At 42.0% G+C, this 19,188-nt stretch overlaps 1 protein-coding gene across 1 annotated transcript in view; it reads right to left on the bottom strand.

Moving 5' to 3' along the window:
* LOC145392517 (putative methyltransferase DDB_G0268948) overlaps positions 1-19,188 on the bottom strand; it is a 249,791-nt gene that overhangs the window by 79,537 nt on the left and 151,066 nt on the right. The window contains exons 6-7 of the mRNA XM_080266912.1: positions 10,250-10,335; positions 3,606-3,718 (exon numbers count right to left, since the gene is read on the bottom strand). Coding sequence (XP_080123038.1) covers positions 3,606-3,718; positions 10,250-10,335 — 199 coding nt within the window. The remainder of the gene's footprint in view (positions 1-3,605; positions 3,719-10,249; positions 10,336-19,188) is intronic.

Here is a 19,188-nt window from a genome sequence, read left to right as displayed (position 1 = left end):
GACCACATAGCACAGAGGGAGAGCCCTGTGTCAAGAGAGGCAACAGCTCCCAGAACTTCCAAAAACCACTCCATACCCAAGCCACAGTGCTAGCTCCAGCCCCACCTCTAGCATATAACATGTTCCCCAAATACCAAAATTCCTCCACACACTCAAGAAACTCTCCCGCAAGATCAATCCTTTCATGCCTGATAATCTCTACATGCTCTCTCCAACAAACTGCACATATGAAATCGGCATTATTTGGGAGCCATCCTCTAATACTATTATATCTCTTATGCACCCACTTATCACAAACACTGCACACGATGGAATACCGTCCCACATCCTTGTGGCAAACTTTACATGGTCACATTCCCTCTGCTTTAACATTATTACCACCAGCCCTTAGATTTCACCATTTTTGTTATATCTGCATTTACTTTCAAACCCCTATGCCACAAACTGTCTCCTCACTTCTTACATCTTTCCTCTGCCTCAAATTCATTCTTTGCAATCAACACCAAGTCACCAGCATACAACATCTCCCACGGAAGTTCATTTCTTAAGCAATTTGAGAGAACTTCAAGAACCATGACAAACAATTAGGTGCTCAAGACTGACCCCTGATGCATGTCAACATTCGTGGAAAATTCACCATCCATATCTCCATTCACTCTCACCTGGATGCAAGCACCCACATACGCAGCCATGACTACTCGAATCAGTCATGACTTGACTCCAAGTTTTCTCAATGCCCTCTTCACCACCTCCCTAAGGACTATGTCAAAGGCCTTCTCCAAATGAACAAAAACAATGTACTGCTCCCTTTTCTTTTCCATATATTTTTCCTGAAGCTATATGACAGAGCATTCACCTAAAATGTATCTCATCACTATTCACTTTTTCCCTTATCAAATCTTCCAGGACTTTCTCCAATACCATCATTATCAGTTCCAAATGTCTTATGCCTCTATAATTTTCTCTTACCAGGGCACTGCCCTCCCCCTTATACACAGTTACAATCACTCTTCGGCCAGTCATCTAGGAGAACACACTCATATATAATCAAAATTATCAAATCTGTAACTAACCCACTACTATATCTTCTGAGGCCTTCAACATTTCAGCAGTCAACCCAGACACCCCCCCCCCTTCCCCCAGCTGCATCCTGCCTATTGCCCTGCTCACATCAAGAGAATCAATCAAAGGCCATGAGCCAAATGCTGAATCTGTTGACTCCAAACCATCCCTGTTCCAGTCAAACTCCTCAATCAGCCACCACTTATACAGTAATGCCATCTCCAGGTGCCTTTAATATCCTCACTGTCCACCACTGCCTTTCCCTCATCATTCTTCACACACTGCTCTCCTATGATATCTCTATTTTCTGTCTTCATCTGATTTGCCACCTTAAATACCATACTCTTCCTTTCTTCACAATTTAGGTTATACAGTGCAAGTCTCTGAGACTCAGGTTTTGCCCTTTACAGTATACCTCCTTGCTAGCTCTACACTTGGCAGCCAAGTATTTCTCTCTGTTACCATCCTTTTTTTCCCCTCCCAGAAGTCTTTTTTCCTCAACTGTGGTTTCTACACTCTCATCCCACCACCATGTCACAGAGTGCGAAGGAAGGCTGAATGGTCAGGAAACAAAAAACATGAGCAACTTTTTTGTACTATGATGAGCAAGGATGGGAGCTTAGAGGAAGAAGTACATGAAAGGATATAGCAGGGACCAGCAGTTGTAGATTCAGTGAGGGTGGTGACAAGAAACAAGGTGGTAGCAGTAGTAGTAGTAGTAACAATAACAGTAGCTGTAGTAGCAGTAGCAAAGTAACCCCAGTCTGCCTGCAGGCAGGCAATCACCCCTGCAGGCTATCTCATGCAGTGAACTTGTGCTCCCTTGTGGTGGAGAGCGCCTCGCTACATCGAGCTGCGGGAAAGAGTGTAGAGGTTTGGTTCCTGGATGGATGCCACATTTGCATCTCTCCACTCAGTTAACAGGGGTTATATGGTTACTGCCCAGCAATATAAATGGTTTCTTGTTACAGGAAACTGTTAGGCTTGTCACTCAGTGCAGAATCACCTTAGGAAGAAGTTGGCAGCACTACATCGAGTGAGTGGACGATGGTTGCCACCTGGCAAGAACATGAATGTGGAACAACAAAGAATGTTAACATGAAGATAGGTGGCACATGAAATGAATTAGAATTAAAAGAGCATATACACATTCTGTATGCTGGCAAGGCAATTTTGTTGGCAGAAAGCAGTAAAGATTTGCAAATGGTATGCAAATGGTAATGAGTATGACAGGATATTCATGAGCAGAAAACTTTAGCAAATAAAAGCACATACAATCAGAGAAAAGAATATCATACTAAATTTGGGTACAGCATATACACAACAAAGTTAAGTCCCAGGACTGGGTAGGTTAACTTGTCAATTTGTCACTGTTGCAAATACAAAGTCTTCACAGAAAAGAGTGTCATAATGAATTTTGGTACACCATACACAATAAAGTTAAGTCCCAGGACTGGGTAGGTTAACTTGTCTGTGTTGCAAATACAAAGTCCTCGAAGAAAAGAATATCATACTAAATTTTGGTACACCATACATGATAAAGTTAAATCCCAGGACTGGGTATGTTAACTTGTCACTGTTGTAACTCCAATCTGTCTAACCAAGCAGACCCACCAACCTCAGGCAAGCAAACACCCCTGCAAGGCTATCCCGTGCAGTGGTCTGATGTTCCTTGCACTGGATAGCACACGGAGGTTTGATTCCTGGATGGACACCACATTTGCATCTCTCCATCCAGTTAACAGGCGCACCGTATTAGGAGGCTTCATGCACCCCATAATTTGGTTTTATGGTTAACACCTAGCACTACAGGATGCATATTAAAAGGAAGATTCTCAAATTGCAGACAGCTTCACACATATGGGAACTGTGTAGCTAAAGCAAAATTACGAGTAAGAGAAATTTTTTATGAGGCAAAGAGTAACTGGTGAATTTGGCAGTAATTCTGAAAAGCATGATGGTACTTTGGAGGTGTGGAAGACCCTGCGGAAGTGTGCTGCTGCCGACACTCTTGACTGGGAAAAAAAACCTGGTCAGTGAATGACAAACAGCACTCAAGTTTCCAGGTTGTAACAATATTTTTTCTAATAACTGAAGGCACAAATAGCAGAACTCTGTATAATTCTGGCATGGAAGAAAGGTATGCTGGAGTGAGATGTGATGTTGCAGAGAACGTAACGGTGAAACACCTAGAGACAATATGGATCTCTTGTTGAAGTGGGTGAATAGAGTACTCCCCAAAAAAGGGAAGAGCAACATTGATACATGAAGACTGAGTGTCATGTGCAAGAAGAGAGTACACCATTTCATCAGAGGGAAGGAGAAGCCAGACAATGGTAAGTAGTTGAATGAGAGTACTGTATCACGACACAGTACCCTGAAGATAGTTCTGTCAGGGGTTTCCCATGTGGAAGCACAATGTTGGGGATTACCATGATAATTATGATACTGATAAGTCTATAAATCAAAGAACACCATGGAGATTTCCCACATCTTGATGCAATTTTGTTTTTTTATCATTACAGCAAGTCTGTATAACCAACCTGATTTCAACTTGCTCCTCATATATCAACTTGAACTTATCTGACATGTAATTTTCCAAGTAGACTTCCTTGCTCCCTTGATGGATGTATCGTCCTAGTTTTTTCTTATACATCTAAAATGGAAACAATAGTCATAATTACAATAATAGCCACAGTTATCACTCATTAACAACATCCAGAACTTTTTTTTCCACAATAAGTGATGGGGTGAGGTAGGATCCATCCAGGAATATGGAAAGTAAATGCACCTAAGTAGGACTGCTATCAAAAGTATGCCTAACTAACTGGGCCATACAATCATGCACAAAACATTCAATTTAAGATAATGTCTTAAAACTTACAAGAATTCCTTAGCCAAACCTATTTATCTATCCATCTATCTATTGCCAAATGCCTCAATCCCATTTGGGGTGGCCACAAACAAATTGCCTCCAAGTCACCCTGTCCCCCGCCATTTCACTGCCCCGCTTCCAACTCACACCCCCCTCTCTCATATACCTCTCCACCCCATCCCTCCATCTCATCCTCGGCCTCCCCCTCCCTCTTCCCCCTTCCACCTCACTCATATACACTCCCTTCATAAGTCTTTCACCCTCCATCCTCTCCACATGGCCAGGCCAAACTACCTCAGTGTATTCCTCCTAACGCTTCCTATCACATCCACATCCACACCACAACGCTCCTTTATATCCTCATTTGTCAGCCTGTCTCTCCATGTGACTCCACAGGCTCCTCTTAATTAACTCATTTCCACTGCTCTCACTCTTGACTTGTGTCCTTCCAGCAACGTCCAAGCTTCACTTCCATACGTTAAGAGATGGTATCACAATACTGTCATGTAGTAAATTTTTCACTTCCATGCTCACTTCCCTGCTTCTTATCACTGCTTTCAAGGAACCAGCAACCTTTCTTCCCTGCTGTACCCTTTCAAGCACTTCACCCTCCAAACCTCCATCCTTACTCATCACACTACCCAGGTACTTGAACGTACTCACAGTTTCCAATTCCTCACCATCCAACCTCGCTGTACATTCACTGACTTCACCTCTCTCAAAGACCATCACTTTACTCTTCCCTACATTCACCTTTAGATTCCATTTCTTACACACTCTCACAAACTCATCCACCAAGCCTTGCAGATCTCCTTTGTCTTCACTCAACAACACAGCATCATCTGCAAACAACAGTACAGGAAGTTTCCAAACACTACCCTCTCTCACCAGGGCCACTCCAACATCCACTACCCTACCTTGTACCCCTTTTATTACCCCATCCATATACAGACTGAACAACCATGGAGACATGACACATCCCTGTTTCAACCCAACCTTCAAAGAGAAAAATTCACTCAGTTCACCATCCACACGAACTGCAGTCTTAGCACCATCATACAATTCAACAACTTCCCATCTACTCCATATATTCTTAATACTTTCCACAATCTTTGTCTATCCACCCTGTCATATGCTTGCTCCAAATCCATGAAAGCCGCATACAACTTCTTTCCCTTCTCTAGAAACTTTTCCACTAAAGATCTAAGAATATCTGAGCTTCACAACCTCTTCCCTTCCTAAAGCCTCACTGTTCTTCTCCAACTAATTCCTCTGTTCTTTCTCTAACTCTGTCAATAAGTATCCTACCATACACTTTTCCTATTATACTAAGAAGACAGATGCCCTTATGATTACCACACACTTCTTTTTCCCCTTTTCCTTTGTACAAGGGAATAATTATACCTGACTTCCAATCCTCCGGGACTCTACCTTCCTCCCAGGCCAATCTGCACATTTTCCAGATCCATTCTACTACTATCTCTCTCCCATACTTCAGCATTTCACCACATACTCCATCAATTCCTGGGGCTTTCCCCAATTTAACGTTATGCCAGATGCTGTTGGCATGACGTTCTCCCTACGTGTCAAGTGGGGTTGGTAGAGGATTAGTGCCCCTCCCTGTAAAACAATTAACTCTAAGCCCTTGGCCACCCCGTTTGGGATACATGGCGTCTGGCAATGAATGAATGAATGAATGAACTTTCTTCATTGCTTCCACAACTTCTATCCTACTGATTTTTTCCTGTCTTCTCACCTCCCTCCTTCTCCCAGCCATTCCCCAGTCACTTATACTCGCATTACTTCCATCCTCTATGTTCAACAATTCCTTAAAGTGTTCTCTCCATCTGCTCACTTTTTCTCCCTTCTCCACTAGTAATCTACCATTTTTATCTTTCACTCCCCTGCTAACTTCACTTCCACCCTGTCTTACTCTTTTCACCTCTTTCCAGAACATTTTCTTACAGTCCCTCCACTTTACACTCAAGTTCCTTTCAAATTCCTCATCTGCTCTCTTCTTACTCTCTCTTACTAATCTTTTCACCTCTCTGTTTCTTTCTACATACAACTCTGTCCTCCGTCTGTCAACTTCCATGCCCCTATTTCTCATCCATTCATTGTATGCTTTCTTCTTTTATGCCACAGCCAGTCTCACCTCTTCATTCCTCCACGCTGTTCCTTGCAGACTCCTCCGTCTTCTCTTCATCCCACACACCACATCACGTGCTGCACATACTTCTTCTGTAAATATCCTGCACACACCTTCCACGTCCCCCATCTGCTCCAATTCATATTTGCCCAATCATTCCTCCACTTCTCTCTTATACTCCGCCTTTTTCTCATCCTCTTGTAACCTTTCCACTCTCCTTACAAATACTCCTTCTTCCCCTCCTTCCCTTCTTCTATTTCTCCATCCTAATTGGACCTTTTTTCTGGCCACCACCAAGTAGTGGTCAGAAAGTCCACTCCCCCAACCTCTATAAGCTCTTGCATCCACTACACATTTTTGCATCCTTTCATCCACACACACATAATCAATCATTGCCTTCCTTTCATTCAGTTCACCACCCACCCTTCTCATCACTCGCCATGTATACCTGTGGATCATTTTGTGCCTGAGGAGGTTATTGGCTATCACCAACCCCCTCCCAGCACAAATGTCCACTAACGCATTGCCATTCTCATCTATCTCAGCAGGCACACCCCACTCACCAACTATTCCATCCACCTTCACATTCCCTACTTTGTCATTCATATCACCGATCAAAAACACTTCCAAATTTTTCCATGCACACTTCCACATTTGTCCAGAACTCTTCTCTCACTCTGCTTGCACGATCTTGCATTGGCTCATACACACACACAATCACTCACATTTGTATTCCAACTTTCAATCTTACCCACACAATCCTTGACCCAACTGATCCATACTCTCTAATGTCCTTCTTCCATCTTTTACTCACAACTATACATACTCCTCCTTTTCCCCTCTCATTCTCACCTACTTCTGCATATATATACCCCATCCATACTCCCATTCTCACACACTCTCACCTCCCCATTTTGTTTCAGTTATTCCACATACATCAACTTTCGCACCCTCATGCACCTGGACAATCTCTCTCCCTTTCACCTCATCATTCGCTCCCCTTACATTCCATGTTCCGATTACCATGTCCTTTGTCTGGTCCTTGGTCGTCATCTTTTGGTCAGTCCTTGTCCGAGGCTTATTATTTGTCTTTTTAGTTAGTTGTTTTCCAGGGAGAGGCGCTAACCCTCCGCCAACCCTTTAAGCTGCCTTTTACGACAAGTAGGGATACTGGGGAAGTACATATTCTTGAAAACCCCCCCTACCCCCAGGGGTGGTAATTCCGACTTGGGCAATATTTATGATAAGTGGATGCATACGAGATGTAGTAGTATTAGAGGTAGACTGCGAGATAATGTTGATTTTGTGTGTGCAATGTGTCAGGACGAGCACATGGAAATTGTCAGGCTTGAAACGATTGATCTTGATCTCTCAAGTGTGTGGAGGAATTTTGTTATTTAGGAGATATGTTATGTGCTGGAGGTTGGGCTGGAGCTAACTCTGTGCCTAAGGTAAGGAGTGGCTGGAGGAAGTTCAGGGAGCTGTTACCAATCCTAAAATTGAGAGGGCTCTCCCTCTGTGCTGAGGGATCATTGTATGCGGGATGTGTTTGGAGTGTAATGCTATATGGTAGAGAGACCTGGGCAATAAGGGAAAAGGATCTGTAGGCTGAAATGTACAGAAATGACAATGATTAGATGGATGTGTAGTGTGTACTTGAATGCGAGGCCTGAAGGGGCCAGGATTGCAATTAGTGCTGAGAAGAAGGATGGGACTTGACTGTACTGAAATTATAATAAGGAGAGGCAGACTGTAATGATCTGGGCACATTAATAGAATGGTGGATGACAATTGGGTGCAGAAGGTGAGAGGTGTGAATGTCGAGGGTAGGGGTACAAGAGGCAGACCAAAAAAGACCTGGGATGAGATCACAGTTTGACCTCAGGGATGAGAGACTAAATAGGGAGGCTGCCACAGCAATGTGGAAAGTCACCATTAGGTGTCTTAAGCTCACACCTACAAGTGTGATGGAGCCTTTATAAACAATATGACACAAATGCTATGAACACTTGCTGGGTGAAAACCATTACACTGACTGTCAAGTTAGAAAAAAGAAGATTGACATCCTTGTAAAAGAAGATTGACATCCTTGTAAGATACATCTCAATCAATATTTCATCCATTTCTATCTTTAATCAATTATTTTACTTAGATCTAGCTGCACTAGTTCAGAGTCCAACCCCTCTGACTGTGACAAAATTAAGAAACAAAGGATAATATAAATAAAAGAAAGGCAGTCTGCAGCTCTGAGGTAGTAACTGAAATATTTAACAGATATATATATATAGTAGGTGTCATGATGGAGATCGACTTGCACAATGCACTGGTTAAGAGGAATCTGTACAGTACAGGAGAGCTGGTTGAAGAATATGACTGAAAGGGTGTGATCACATATGGGGTAATGAGGCTCTAATGCCATATGCAATGCAATAGTTCAACTGGTTCAACAGCTGATGTAAAACTGAATACTTGATGGAGTTCCAAAAAATGGATACTATGGGCAGAGAGGGGTGGGTAGGATGGGTGATGGGTGTTGGAGCAGGGCAGGCCAATGTACCCAGAAATAATGGAGATAATAAGAGGCATAGTGCTGACTCTGTGGAGCAAAAGGAGAGCGAGATACTGTAGGGGAGGGCGGTGATGGTTCGGACAGTGGGATGGTTCAGAAAGTGCATTCCCTGAGAAACGTATGGGACCTAGGGCCGTGTGATCTTGCGTGAAAGTGGGAGAGTTTGTTTACTTCGGCCACATGGAACCTCCAAGCTACAAACCCCTCACTTTTTGATGAAGGTCAGATTTTATATTTTTTTGCATCTCTTATACCCCTCACTTTTTGATGAAGGTCAGATTTTATATTTTTTTGCATCTCTTATGTAATAATTTGGGTGGAAATCGTAAGCTCTACCTTTATGAATATGCCAGGCATCGAACTGTGAATTATCAGGGTGAATCTGTGTTGCATGTAGAACATATTGCTATGAAAAACGAATGTTAAACTCTCTCGTGTGAAACTTGAGAGTACCCGTCAATTAATTACATAGATTCGGGATGATTAGGACAATTGAGGAGGGGGATGGGATGGTTCGGACAGTCTGAACTAACCCTCCACTACTACCAAGTATTGACCTTATCAAATGATAAAGCTAATTTTGATAAATTATATTTGAACATATAGTGAACACCATTCTTCATAGAAGGCAAAAAAAGTGAAGTGTGAAGTCAATATTCCAGAGACAGAGAGAGAGAGAGAGAGAGAGAGAGAGAGAGAGAGGCTAATTATGCATAATTTTGAAGAAGAAAGTAAGAGGCTAAGTCAGTTATTAATAAATCTGGTGAAGGTTATTTCAGTTATAAAGTATTAGTTTTTTTAAACAAATATCAAGTGGTTCATTTAGATTCTGAAGATTAATATTGTACTGTACTTTAGGAAAATGAAATGTCTTTGAATTAATAAATGTTTGGTTTTATCCAATCCAACTCACATAATTTTAAGAATATACTGAGTAATACCTATGGCCGAGCCATCCCACCCTTCTGTTCGAACCATCACCACTGGTAAGGATGGTTCGGACGATTTAGTCACTTGTGTTTCGTTAACTATAGCTTAAAACTGAAAAGAGCTAAGAATTTCATATTATCAGTCTAAAGAGCCAAATGATGTGGCAACATTTTAACATAAACCAGATTACTCTCCTGTTTAAACCTGAATTTTTATAAATATTTAAAAGAAAAATGTCCGAACCATCACCGCCCTCCACTGCTAGGAAAGTGTATGTGCATGAGGAAGGGGGTAAGAGATGGAGAGGGAGACTATGTATGAAGTGGTGGGATGAAGTGCAAAGGTGTATGAATGTGGGTGGTTTGAGATAAAGGGAGGGCAGCCTGACAGCTGGAGACAGGGTGATATGGAAGTGATGTGTTCATGGCCTCTTCCTCCTGGACTGGCACCTAATGGAGCCTGATGGTAGGCATAAAACTGAGTGATATAGAGGTGGTTTGTTCATGACTACCCCTACAGAATGAAGACATTTAGCTACTGATAAACTGACATCCAACATTCAAACTCATTCACTTATACAATTTATACCACACTCTCAACTTCTATTTGCTCCATATGATTATTTCATCTATGCATATTCTTCTGAACTCTATTAGTAACTTACATGGTCAACGATCTCACTCAGCTTCCCTGTTGCATCCTCACAGATTGGTCGTGGAAAAAGGTATCCATACACTGCTAGGACACCACCTGTGGGAGGCAGATCATGCATTTTCTTCATAAGCTCTTACCTTCTGAAAACAGATACAAGGGGAAAAGATTGGTGCCCTACTGGTTCTGAACTATGGTAGCCTAGCATCAGGTCCCTATCCCATATACGAGGTAATAAGGGAAAGGTTGTTTCACCACTCTAAACATGCAATACATAAAAACTCTCAGTAAATCTTATATCTGTTAAAGGAGTATCACATGTACCTCGTATGAAGTTTGCTGAGGAAACGAGTAAATCGTCACAATAATGTGGTAGTTGTTCCCCAGGCAGTCTGGCTAAACAGACCAGAGTTCAAAAGGAAGGCCATGGCCGAGACTGGGCTTTCCCACAGAGCTCTCAGGGAGTGTATGTTGTGTTGCTGGCACAAGCGATTGTGTGCAATGGAGTCTTCCATAATGTTCTTTAGAGTATGGGGTGCTGTGTTCCATCCTGAACAGGCATAGCAACTGAGTCATCCAGCCCTTTCTGATAAATCAAGATAGCTGGATGATGCCTACATTTCAACCTGGCCAGGTGGACCCTGTCCTCACAAGGGAGGGAGGATTCAGGAGGCTATGCATGCAGCTGTGTGTTGTCTTTGAGTGACTGAATGGAGCAGCAAGTGATCTGAGTATGAATCTGCTTCTGGAAGCTAGTTTGAGGTAGGTGAGGGGGGAGAGATGACAGTATTTGTGTATATCTTGTGCTGGGTGTTGTTCTGATGTTCCTTGGTGTGTGTGGATGTGCTGCCATGTACTGTAGTGGATGGTATGGGTTTGTGGCAGCTGCGGCAAGAATTTGTGTGCTTCTCATGTCTAGATGATCCCTGACTATGTGGACTTCGGTTTCTTGGTGTAGGTGGTCTGCAGGTGTTGTAGCTGTGCAGCCTGCAATTATTTTTAGGGCCTTGTTCTGTATGCTCTACAGGGTGTTTAAGTGTGTTTTAGTGAGGTTAGAAGCCCAAGCAGGGTTTGCATAATTCAACACTGAACATATATATTGTTTGTATACTGTGGTGGTGGTTTCTTTACTGTGTCTGAATGTTGTATTGGTAAGTGACCATAGGGCAATGAGTCTTGGTGTTAATTTATTTTTAATGTTTGTGATGTGTTGTTTTAATGACACTGATGTATTGTATGTTACACCAAGAAGTGTGTGTGTGTGTGTGTGTGTGTGTGTGTGTGTGCGTGTGCGTGTGCGTGTGCGTGTGTGTGTGTGTGTGTGTGTGTGTGTGTTGTGTAGAATGTATGTTCTGCTGTCCAGTTTGTGAGAAGGGTCAGTGTAGATTTGGCTGGGGCTATACTGAGTCTGTTTGTGGTAAACCATTTGTGTAGTATGTTGAGGTAAGGTTGGAGGATGTGTGTGGCTGTGTTTGTGTTTTGGTGTGTACATGTAAGTGTTATGTCATCTGCACAGGAAGCTATGTGTATCTGTGGTGTGTGGGGTGTGGGTATGTCATGAATGTATAGGTTAAAGAGTGTAGGGGACAAAACAGAGCCTTGAGGGATGCCATTTTGAAGTTTCTGATGTTTGATGACTGAGCAGCAAATGTTATATGTACACATCTGCCTGCTAAGTAGTTTGCCAGCCATCCTTTGTGTTATTGTGCATGTCTGCGTAGAATATTTTGTTTGTGAGGTTATGGTGGGGGATGGGATCAAAAGCTTTGCTAATGTTAAGTGTGACTAGGAATGTTCTGTGTGGTGGCCAAGCTGAACTGATGCTATCAAAAACTCTCCTTGTAAGGAGAGTGTTTGTGGAGTGTAGTGGCCTAAATCCATGTAGTAATGGGACTAGGGAGATGTGAGGAGTTACTAATTGTGAAATCAGCCATTCAAAGACTTTAGGGGGAGAGCATAGGAGTATGAAGGGACGGTGTAAAGAAGGTAACGTGAGGTCTTTGTTGGGTATGGGGATAGTGATGATAGTATCATGCTTTCAGATGTTGGGTATTATGTTGTGTGAGTAGCTGTAGTTTGACATGTTGGTGAGTGCTTGTATGCATTATGGTCCAAGATGTTTAACTTGTATGGTGCTTATGTTGTCTCAGCCACAGCCAGATGAGTGCTTAAGGTTGCTAATGATGTGCTTCATCTCGCTGTAAGTGAAGGATGCGAAATCTGGGTCTGTGGGGAACTGTCTCTTGCATCGGATGACACGTCGGTTGTCGCGGTGGGAGTTTAGATGATTGACATGTGAAAAATGATTGATGAGTGTTTGCTTGCTGTTTGCTTGAGGGTATGGTGTCTGTTGTTGTGGTCGCAGCATGTGATTGTGTAGCATTGTTTTTGGACAGTGTGATGCTGTTTAGTATTCTGTAGAGTCTGCTGGTGTTTGTTTTGTGATCAAGTGTTTGGAGATAATTATTCCAATTTAGTGTTTGCTGCTCTAATATTTTACTATTTATTTGAGTGTTGAGTGTTTGTTGTACAGTCTTGTGTATGGGGTGCTGGGGAATGTTGCAGTATGTCGTGCTGACTGATGAGGCCTTGAATTTCTGATGTGAAGTTGGAGTTATGTCTCTTTCTGTTGCCTCTAGGGATGTGTCTTTTGTCTGCATTTTGAATAATTGTTTTGAAAGTGTCCACAGTGGTGCTGATGTTTGTGATGGGTGTAGTGTTTAATGTTTCAAAGTGTTATTCTGTTTCAGCTGTGAAGGCCTCCCAGTTGGCTCTCTTATAATTAGTGTATGTGTGTCTGTGGCCAACTGGGGTGATTCTGGTTTTGATAGTTATGATCAGGAGGTGGTCAATGCCGAAGGTTTTGACCACTTTCCATGATGTTGTGGGGACGAGGTTTGGGATGTGAAAGGTGATGTCTGGGGATGATGGGAGGAAGAAGGTTTGGTGCAGGATATGGGTATGTTGATGGAGATTTTTGAGAACGAAAATATTAAAGCAGGATATGGGTATGTTGATGGAGATTACTGAAGACGAAAAGATTATCTGTTTGGGATTATAGTACCAGCCCTCTGTCTGTGTCAGGGTTGTTGACGTGCCAGGCCGACGCCTTGGTGTTGAAATCACCACCCAGGATGACGTTGGGTATGTTAATAATGCGGTGTATTTGTCGACAGTATCCCTGATAAGCTTAGAATCCATTTGGATGGATTCCCACCCATCATATGAGGTACAAACAGTGGGACCAACTCTATTTCCTGCTTTAGAATTGAAGATGTAACCTACCATAGAATACTTAATTCATTCGTCATTCATCATCCAATCCTACATTGCCCCATGTGGAGCGTAGAAGCCTGGGGCTAGGCAAGTTGGTCCTGACATTTAAGATGAGAGTGACCAGCCTCATTCATCCCTGAGTAGCATTACATGAGCAATAAACCCCAACCACCCCTTGCATATAAACCTTCACTGGCTCAATCCGACTGGAGAGAAAACTGTGATGATGTTAATAAGTAATCATGTATTTACATTTCAGGATTCGGCTACCAGACACACCATGTGAGGCAAACGCAACATAAGAGGGCAGTATCTCTGTGCAATACAATATCTTCGGCACCAACAGTGCTTCCAGAAACTCTGAGAAAGCTATTTTAACCGATAGGGTCCCTGGATGTTTCCGCCTATTTGTATACATTGCTGCTTCTCCTTCTCTACTGAGTCAGCGATCTCATTCTCTAGTGACCTTGACTGGGTACATACAAGCAAGACGGGTACTGGCAACTGAATGAGAAGCACTGTCATCGTCGACAATACAAGGAACACATGTGATAAAGCCTGTGCCTCGTTCCACAGAACTTTTCCTTGGCAAACCTCATGCGAGGTACCGTGTGATACCCCCTTTAGTAATCACTGTACGAACATGTATAAAAAATGTTTAAAACACTGTACCATAAAAACTAGAACTATTCAGTCAATTTTTATCAACATCATTATCATTCTTATCCTTATTCACACCTGTGGAAAGAAAGAATATAAAATTTGAAGAACTACCAACAGTACGACCAATGAAATGGGTTACACAGTCATTCAAGTATTAGTTTATGGTGTGGGTAAGACTGAAAGTATGACTACAAATGTGGGCAGTTGTATGTGTGTATGTGCCAACACAAGATCATGCAAGTAGAGTGAAAAAAGAGTTCTGGGCAAATGTTGAGGCATGCATGGAATGGAAAGTAAGGACAGAGCATTTTTTATTGGAGATATGAATGGAAAAGTAGGGAATGTGAAGGTGGATGGAGTAGTTGGAGAATGGGGTGTGCCTGCAGAAGTGGATGAGAAAGGCAGTGCTCTAGTGGACAATGGTGCAGGGAGGAGGTTAGTGATAGCCAATACCCTCTTTAGACACAAATGATCCACAGGTATATGTAGGAAGTGATGAGAAGGGTGGGTGGTGAACTTAATGAGCAGAAGGTAATGATTGATTATGTGTGTGTGGATGATAGAACGAGAGGGTGTGTAATTGATGCAAAGCATACGGAGATTGAGGGAGTGGACTTTCTGACCACCATGTGGTGATGGTGAAAGTCAAGGTTCAAATGCAATGGAGAAATAGAATGAGGGAAGGACAGGAAGAAGCCGCCCATACAAGGAAGGCAAAAGGGTTGCAAGAGGATGGAAAAAGGGCAGAATATAACAGAGACGTGGAGGACCAACTGGGTAAATGTGATTTGGAACAGATGGGGAAGGAGGAAGGTGTATGCAAGATATTCACAGAAGAAATCTGTGCACCAGGTCAGGTGGTGTCTGGGGTAAAGTGAAGATGAAAGGGGGTGCAAGGAACAATGGTGAAATGAAGAAGTGAGACAGGTTGTGGCACAAAAGAGGAAAGTAAATTATGAGTGGATGGGATGCAGGGGTGTGGAGGATGCTAAGAGATGGAAGAGACAGTTTATATGTAGAGAGGAAGAAGAGGTGAAAAGATTAGTAAGAGAGAATGAGGAGAGAGTGGATGAGGAATTTATAAGGAATCTGGGTGTAAAGTGGAAGGAATGTAAGAAAATGTTCTAGAAAAAGGTAAGGAGAGTAAGAAAGGGTGATAAAGAAGTTAGCTGAGGAATGAAAGATAAAAATGGTAGATTGCTTGTGGAGAAGGGAGAAAATGTGAGAAGATGGACAGAACACTATAAGGAACTGTTAAACATAAAGAATGAAAGTGATGTGAGGATAAGTGGCTGGGGAATGGCTGGGAGAAGGAGGGAGGTGAAAGGAGAGGAAGAAATCAGTAGGAAGAAAGAACGGAAGTACTGGAGGCAACAAAGAAAGTCAAAATGGGGAAAGCCCCAAGTATACATGGAGTGTGTGGTGAAGTGCTGAAGCATGGGGGAGATAGTAGTAGAATGGACATGGAAAATGTGTAGATTGGCCTGGGAGGGTGGAAGAGTCCCAGAGGATTGGAAATAAGGTATAATTATTCCCTTGTACAAAGGGAAAGGGGGAAAAGAAGTGAGTGGTAATCATAGGGGCTCTTCTTAGTGCAACAGGAAAAATGTATGGCAGGATACTTATCGAGAGAGTTAAGGAAATAACAGAGGAATTAGTTGGAGAAGAACAGGGAGGTCTTAGGAAGGGAAGAGGTTGTATAGATCAGATATTCCTTCTTAGGTCTTTACTGGAAAAGTTTCTAGAGAAGGGAAAGACGTTGAACGCAGCCTTCATGGATCTGGAGAAAGCATATGACAGGGTGGATAGACGAAGAATGTGGAAAATATTAAGAATATATGGAGTAAATGGGAAGTTGATGAATGCCATGAAGAGTATGTATGAGGGTGCTAAGGCTGCAGTGCATGTGGATAGTAAACTGAGTGAATTTTTCTATTCGAATGTTGGATTGAAACAGGGATGTGTCATATCTCCAAGGCTGTTCAGTCAGTATATGGACAGGGTTATAAAAGAGATACAAAAGAGGACAGTTGATGCTGGAACAGCTTTAACCCCTTAACTGCGGGGCATCACTTTCGTGACGCTTGGGAGCAAGGGATCATACTGCGGGGCGTCACTTTTGCATTTCTGTGTTATTTTGAATTCCCCCAGGCTTTCAAGTGGTAGCTTGTATCATCTATCAGTACTGCCAATGTCCAACACTAGTCAGCACTCCTAATCTCATCTGTACTCCCATCCATTGTTGACAATTTAGCCATTTCTCTCCGTTCTTGACTCCCCTCCCTACCTTCCCTCCATTACCCTCTCCTCTCGCCTGCCCGGCCGTGCTACGCTAAGTAAATCTTCCCTGGAATTTTCCACTGATTTCATCCATTGAAATAAGCTCTATGCCCTATTCTTATACCAAATAACATATACCAAAAAGAAATAAGGTAAATGAGTGCTATACACCTGGAATTGGCTAATTATCACCTGACAACACCTCACGTGCACTCGTTCGCTAATTTTCGCTGTATATTTCCCCTTTAAATATGCTGTATAATCTATTCTCGTACTAAAAATATATATAAGGAGGGAAGGGAGAAGCCTAACTGATATTTACATTCACCTGGAACTACGTAATTTATAATGTATTGTCTAGATTTCCTGCCAATCACTTCACTGCTATATATTAGCAGCTGTCAAGAGGCTGACGTTGGCAGTAATGCATTTCCCTGGGTAGGCCACCGCGGCCCATCCCTATCAGTTCACTGTCATCTTCCAAAGTGAAGGTACGTCTGTTTGCTCCTGCTAACTTCAGCCACTTTTTAGTCCCATGCAAAGGGCCCTGTGACCTTTACCCCGTACTAAACCTCATGTGGAAAGAGGTAAAGGGCTGACAATTGAAAGAGAGTGACTACAATTGCTCTATTGAGTAAAACAGTGCAAGTAGAATTGTAAATAATGTGTAAACAGCAAGTAAAGCAATGAATGTAAATATAAGTGAACAGTGGAAAATAGTTTTATAAGTTACTTCAAGTGAAAGTGCATAACACAGTGTAAATAAAATAGAAATGTAAATAATGTAAATAAAATAGAGAACGTAAATAGAAATGTTAAAGAGTAGTATTATAAGAATACGAGTATATATACTATAGTCTGTCTCAGGAAACACGAGGGACAGAATTTTACAAAGCCTTTGCCAAAATCGGAACACGAGTGACCGCGTGAAGGATTAAGAGGTCCCCTTGGGATTCTGGACCTTCCTCCTTCCCTCTTCCGTTTTCTTTCCTCTACACACACACACACACACACACACACAAAACGCTTAAATAATAAAACAATGTGTAGCCTCTGTTTATATATCAGTGCCCAGATATCGGTCCATATGAGGAGGGATGGAGGATGGGAGTGGCCCGGGTCGGAATGTGGGGAGGGTTAGGGTTAGGAAGCCAATGAAATAGCCATGAAAGATGAAGAAGAAAATTATTCTATTTTATTTTATTTTATTGTTTTATTACTATTCTTTAAGAAAAAAAAATGTTATGAAAAAACATAAACTGATTTACAAGAGTTTTACTGATCAAAGGATCAACAGTAGCATTTCCTTAATAAATATTCATTATACTCTAAAATTTACATAGAAAATACAATCTCTCTCTCTCTCTCTCTCTCTCTATCACTCAATATTCATGTCTCCCTCATCTAAACCTTCTTCTTCACTTGTGGAATCATTCGCCACGTTTATGACGAATTCTTCGACCATGTGACTGCGCACAATGTCATTTCTGATATATTCCTGTTCTAGCTTTCTCGTATGCTCCATACATTTTTGCCAGTTTTCTGGTGTCACTTTCCTCACTGCATTTCTTGTGATTTCCTCCACCACACGCATTGTCTGATTATTACTGGAAATCTTTTTTCTTACTTCATCTTTCACTTGAGCCCATATAAGTTCTATTGGATTTAATTCGCAGTGGTAGGGCGGAAGTCGTAAAACCTCATGTCCTTGGTCTTTTGCGATAGTGTCTATTTCATACTCTTGCCTGTCTTTGTTTCTTTCCACCAGATCTAGCAGCTCTAGCTTGGAGTGTTGTGGGTTTTGTTGAACGTTGTTCTCCCTCGGCCATTCTATTATTTCATTTTTACGGGAAGCCTGCGTTCGTGCTTTATTGAGGATCTTAGAGTGGTACGAAGCGTTGTCCAGAATGAGCAGCGAATGGGGTGGGATGTTTGGGAGTAACTGGTCTTCGAACCATGCTTTGAAAGTGTGGTGATTCATTGATTGGTGGTAATCTCCTCTGTTACCATTCTGAGATTTGAACATGTTCAAACCTCCACGCACGAATCCATCCTCTCTGCCTGCGTGTATAATGATAAATCGGGATCCTCTGCCACTTTTCACCTTCGGGCCCAGTTTTCCATCTGCAGTTGCCCAGCATTTATTGACACTCTTGTTTTGATTAACCCAAGTCTCATCTATGTAAATCTCTTGCCGTGGGTTGATTGATTCTCTGTTTTCTTGTATTTTTCTTAGATAAACTGCTCGTGCCAAAGCAATATCACGTCGTTCCATCAGAATTTTTCGTCCTTTATCTGATTTCTTGAAGGTATATCCATTCTTTCTCAGAAGTCTGTGAAGGCTTGCTTTTGATCCCTTAAAATTAATCTCCTCCTTTACCTTCGCTAAAATTTGTCATCTCCCAGGAGTCAGTCAGGAGGTGCTGTGACCTGAGATGCCAACTTACAAATTCTTAATGGCAGGCGAATCTCAAAAAAAAAAAAGAAATAAAAAAAAAAAATAAAATAAAAGGAATATGCTATTAAATCTAAATATACAACAAATAACTGGTCCAATATTTTTCATTTATTTTTAGCGAGTTGTAAAAAAAAAAAAAAAAAAAAAAAAAATGCATCCAAAAACAGGAACCATAGTTCATATTGACCTGTGAGCATAGCGGGTCACTTATACCCATTCATTCATTGGCTGTGTGTGTGTGTGTGTGTGTGTGTGTGTGTGTGTGTGTGTGTGCC

Source organism: Coenobita brevimanus, chromosome 22 (assembly GCF_032717465.1).
Source record: "Coenobita brevimanus isolate Jiangsu-jjx chromosome 22, ASM3271746v2, whole genome shotgun sequence".
NCBI lineage: Eukaryota > Metazoa > Arthropoda > Malacostraca > Decapoda > Coenobitidae > Coenobita > Coenobita brevimanus.
This window is presented reverse-complemented; position numbering and strand designations above follow the sequence as displayed.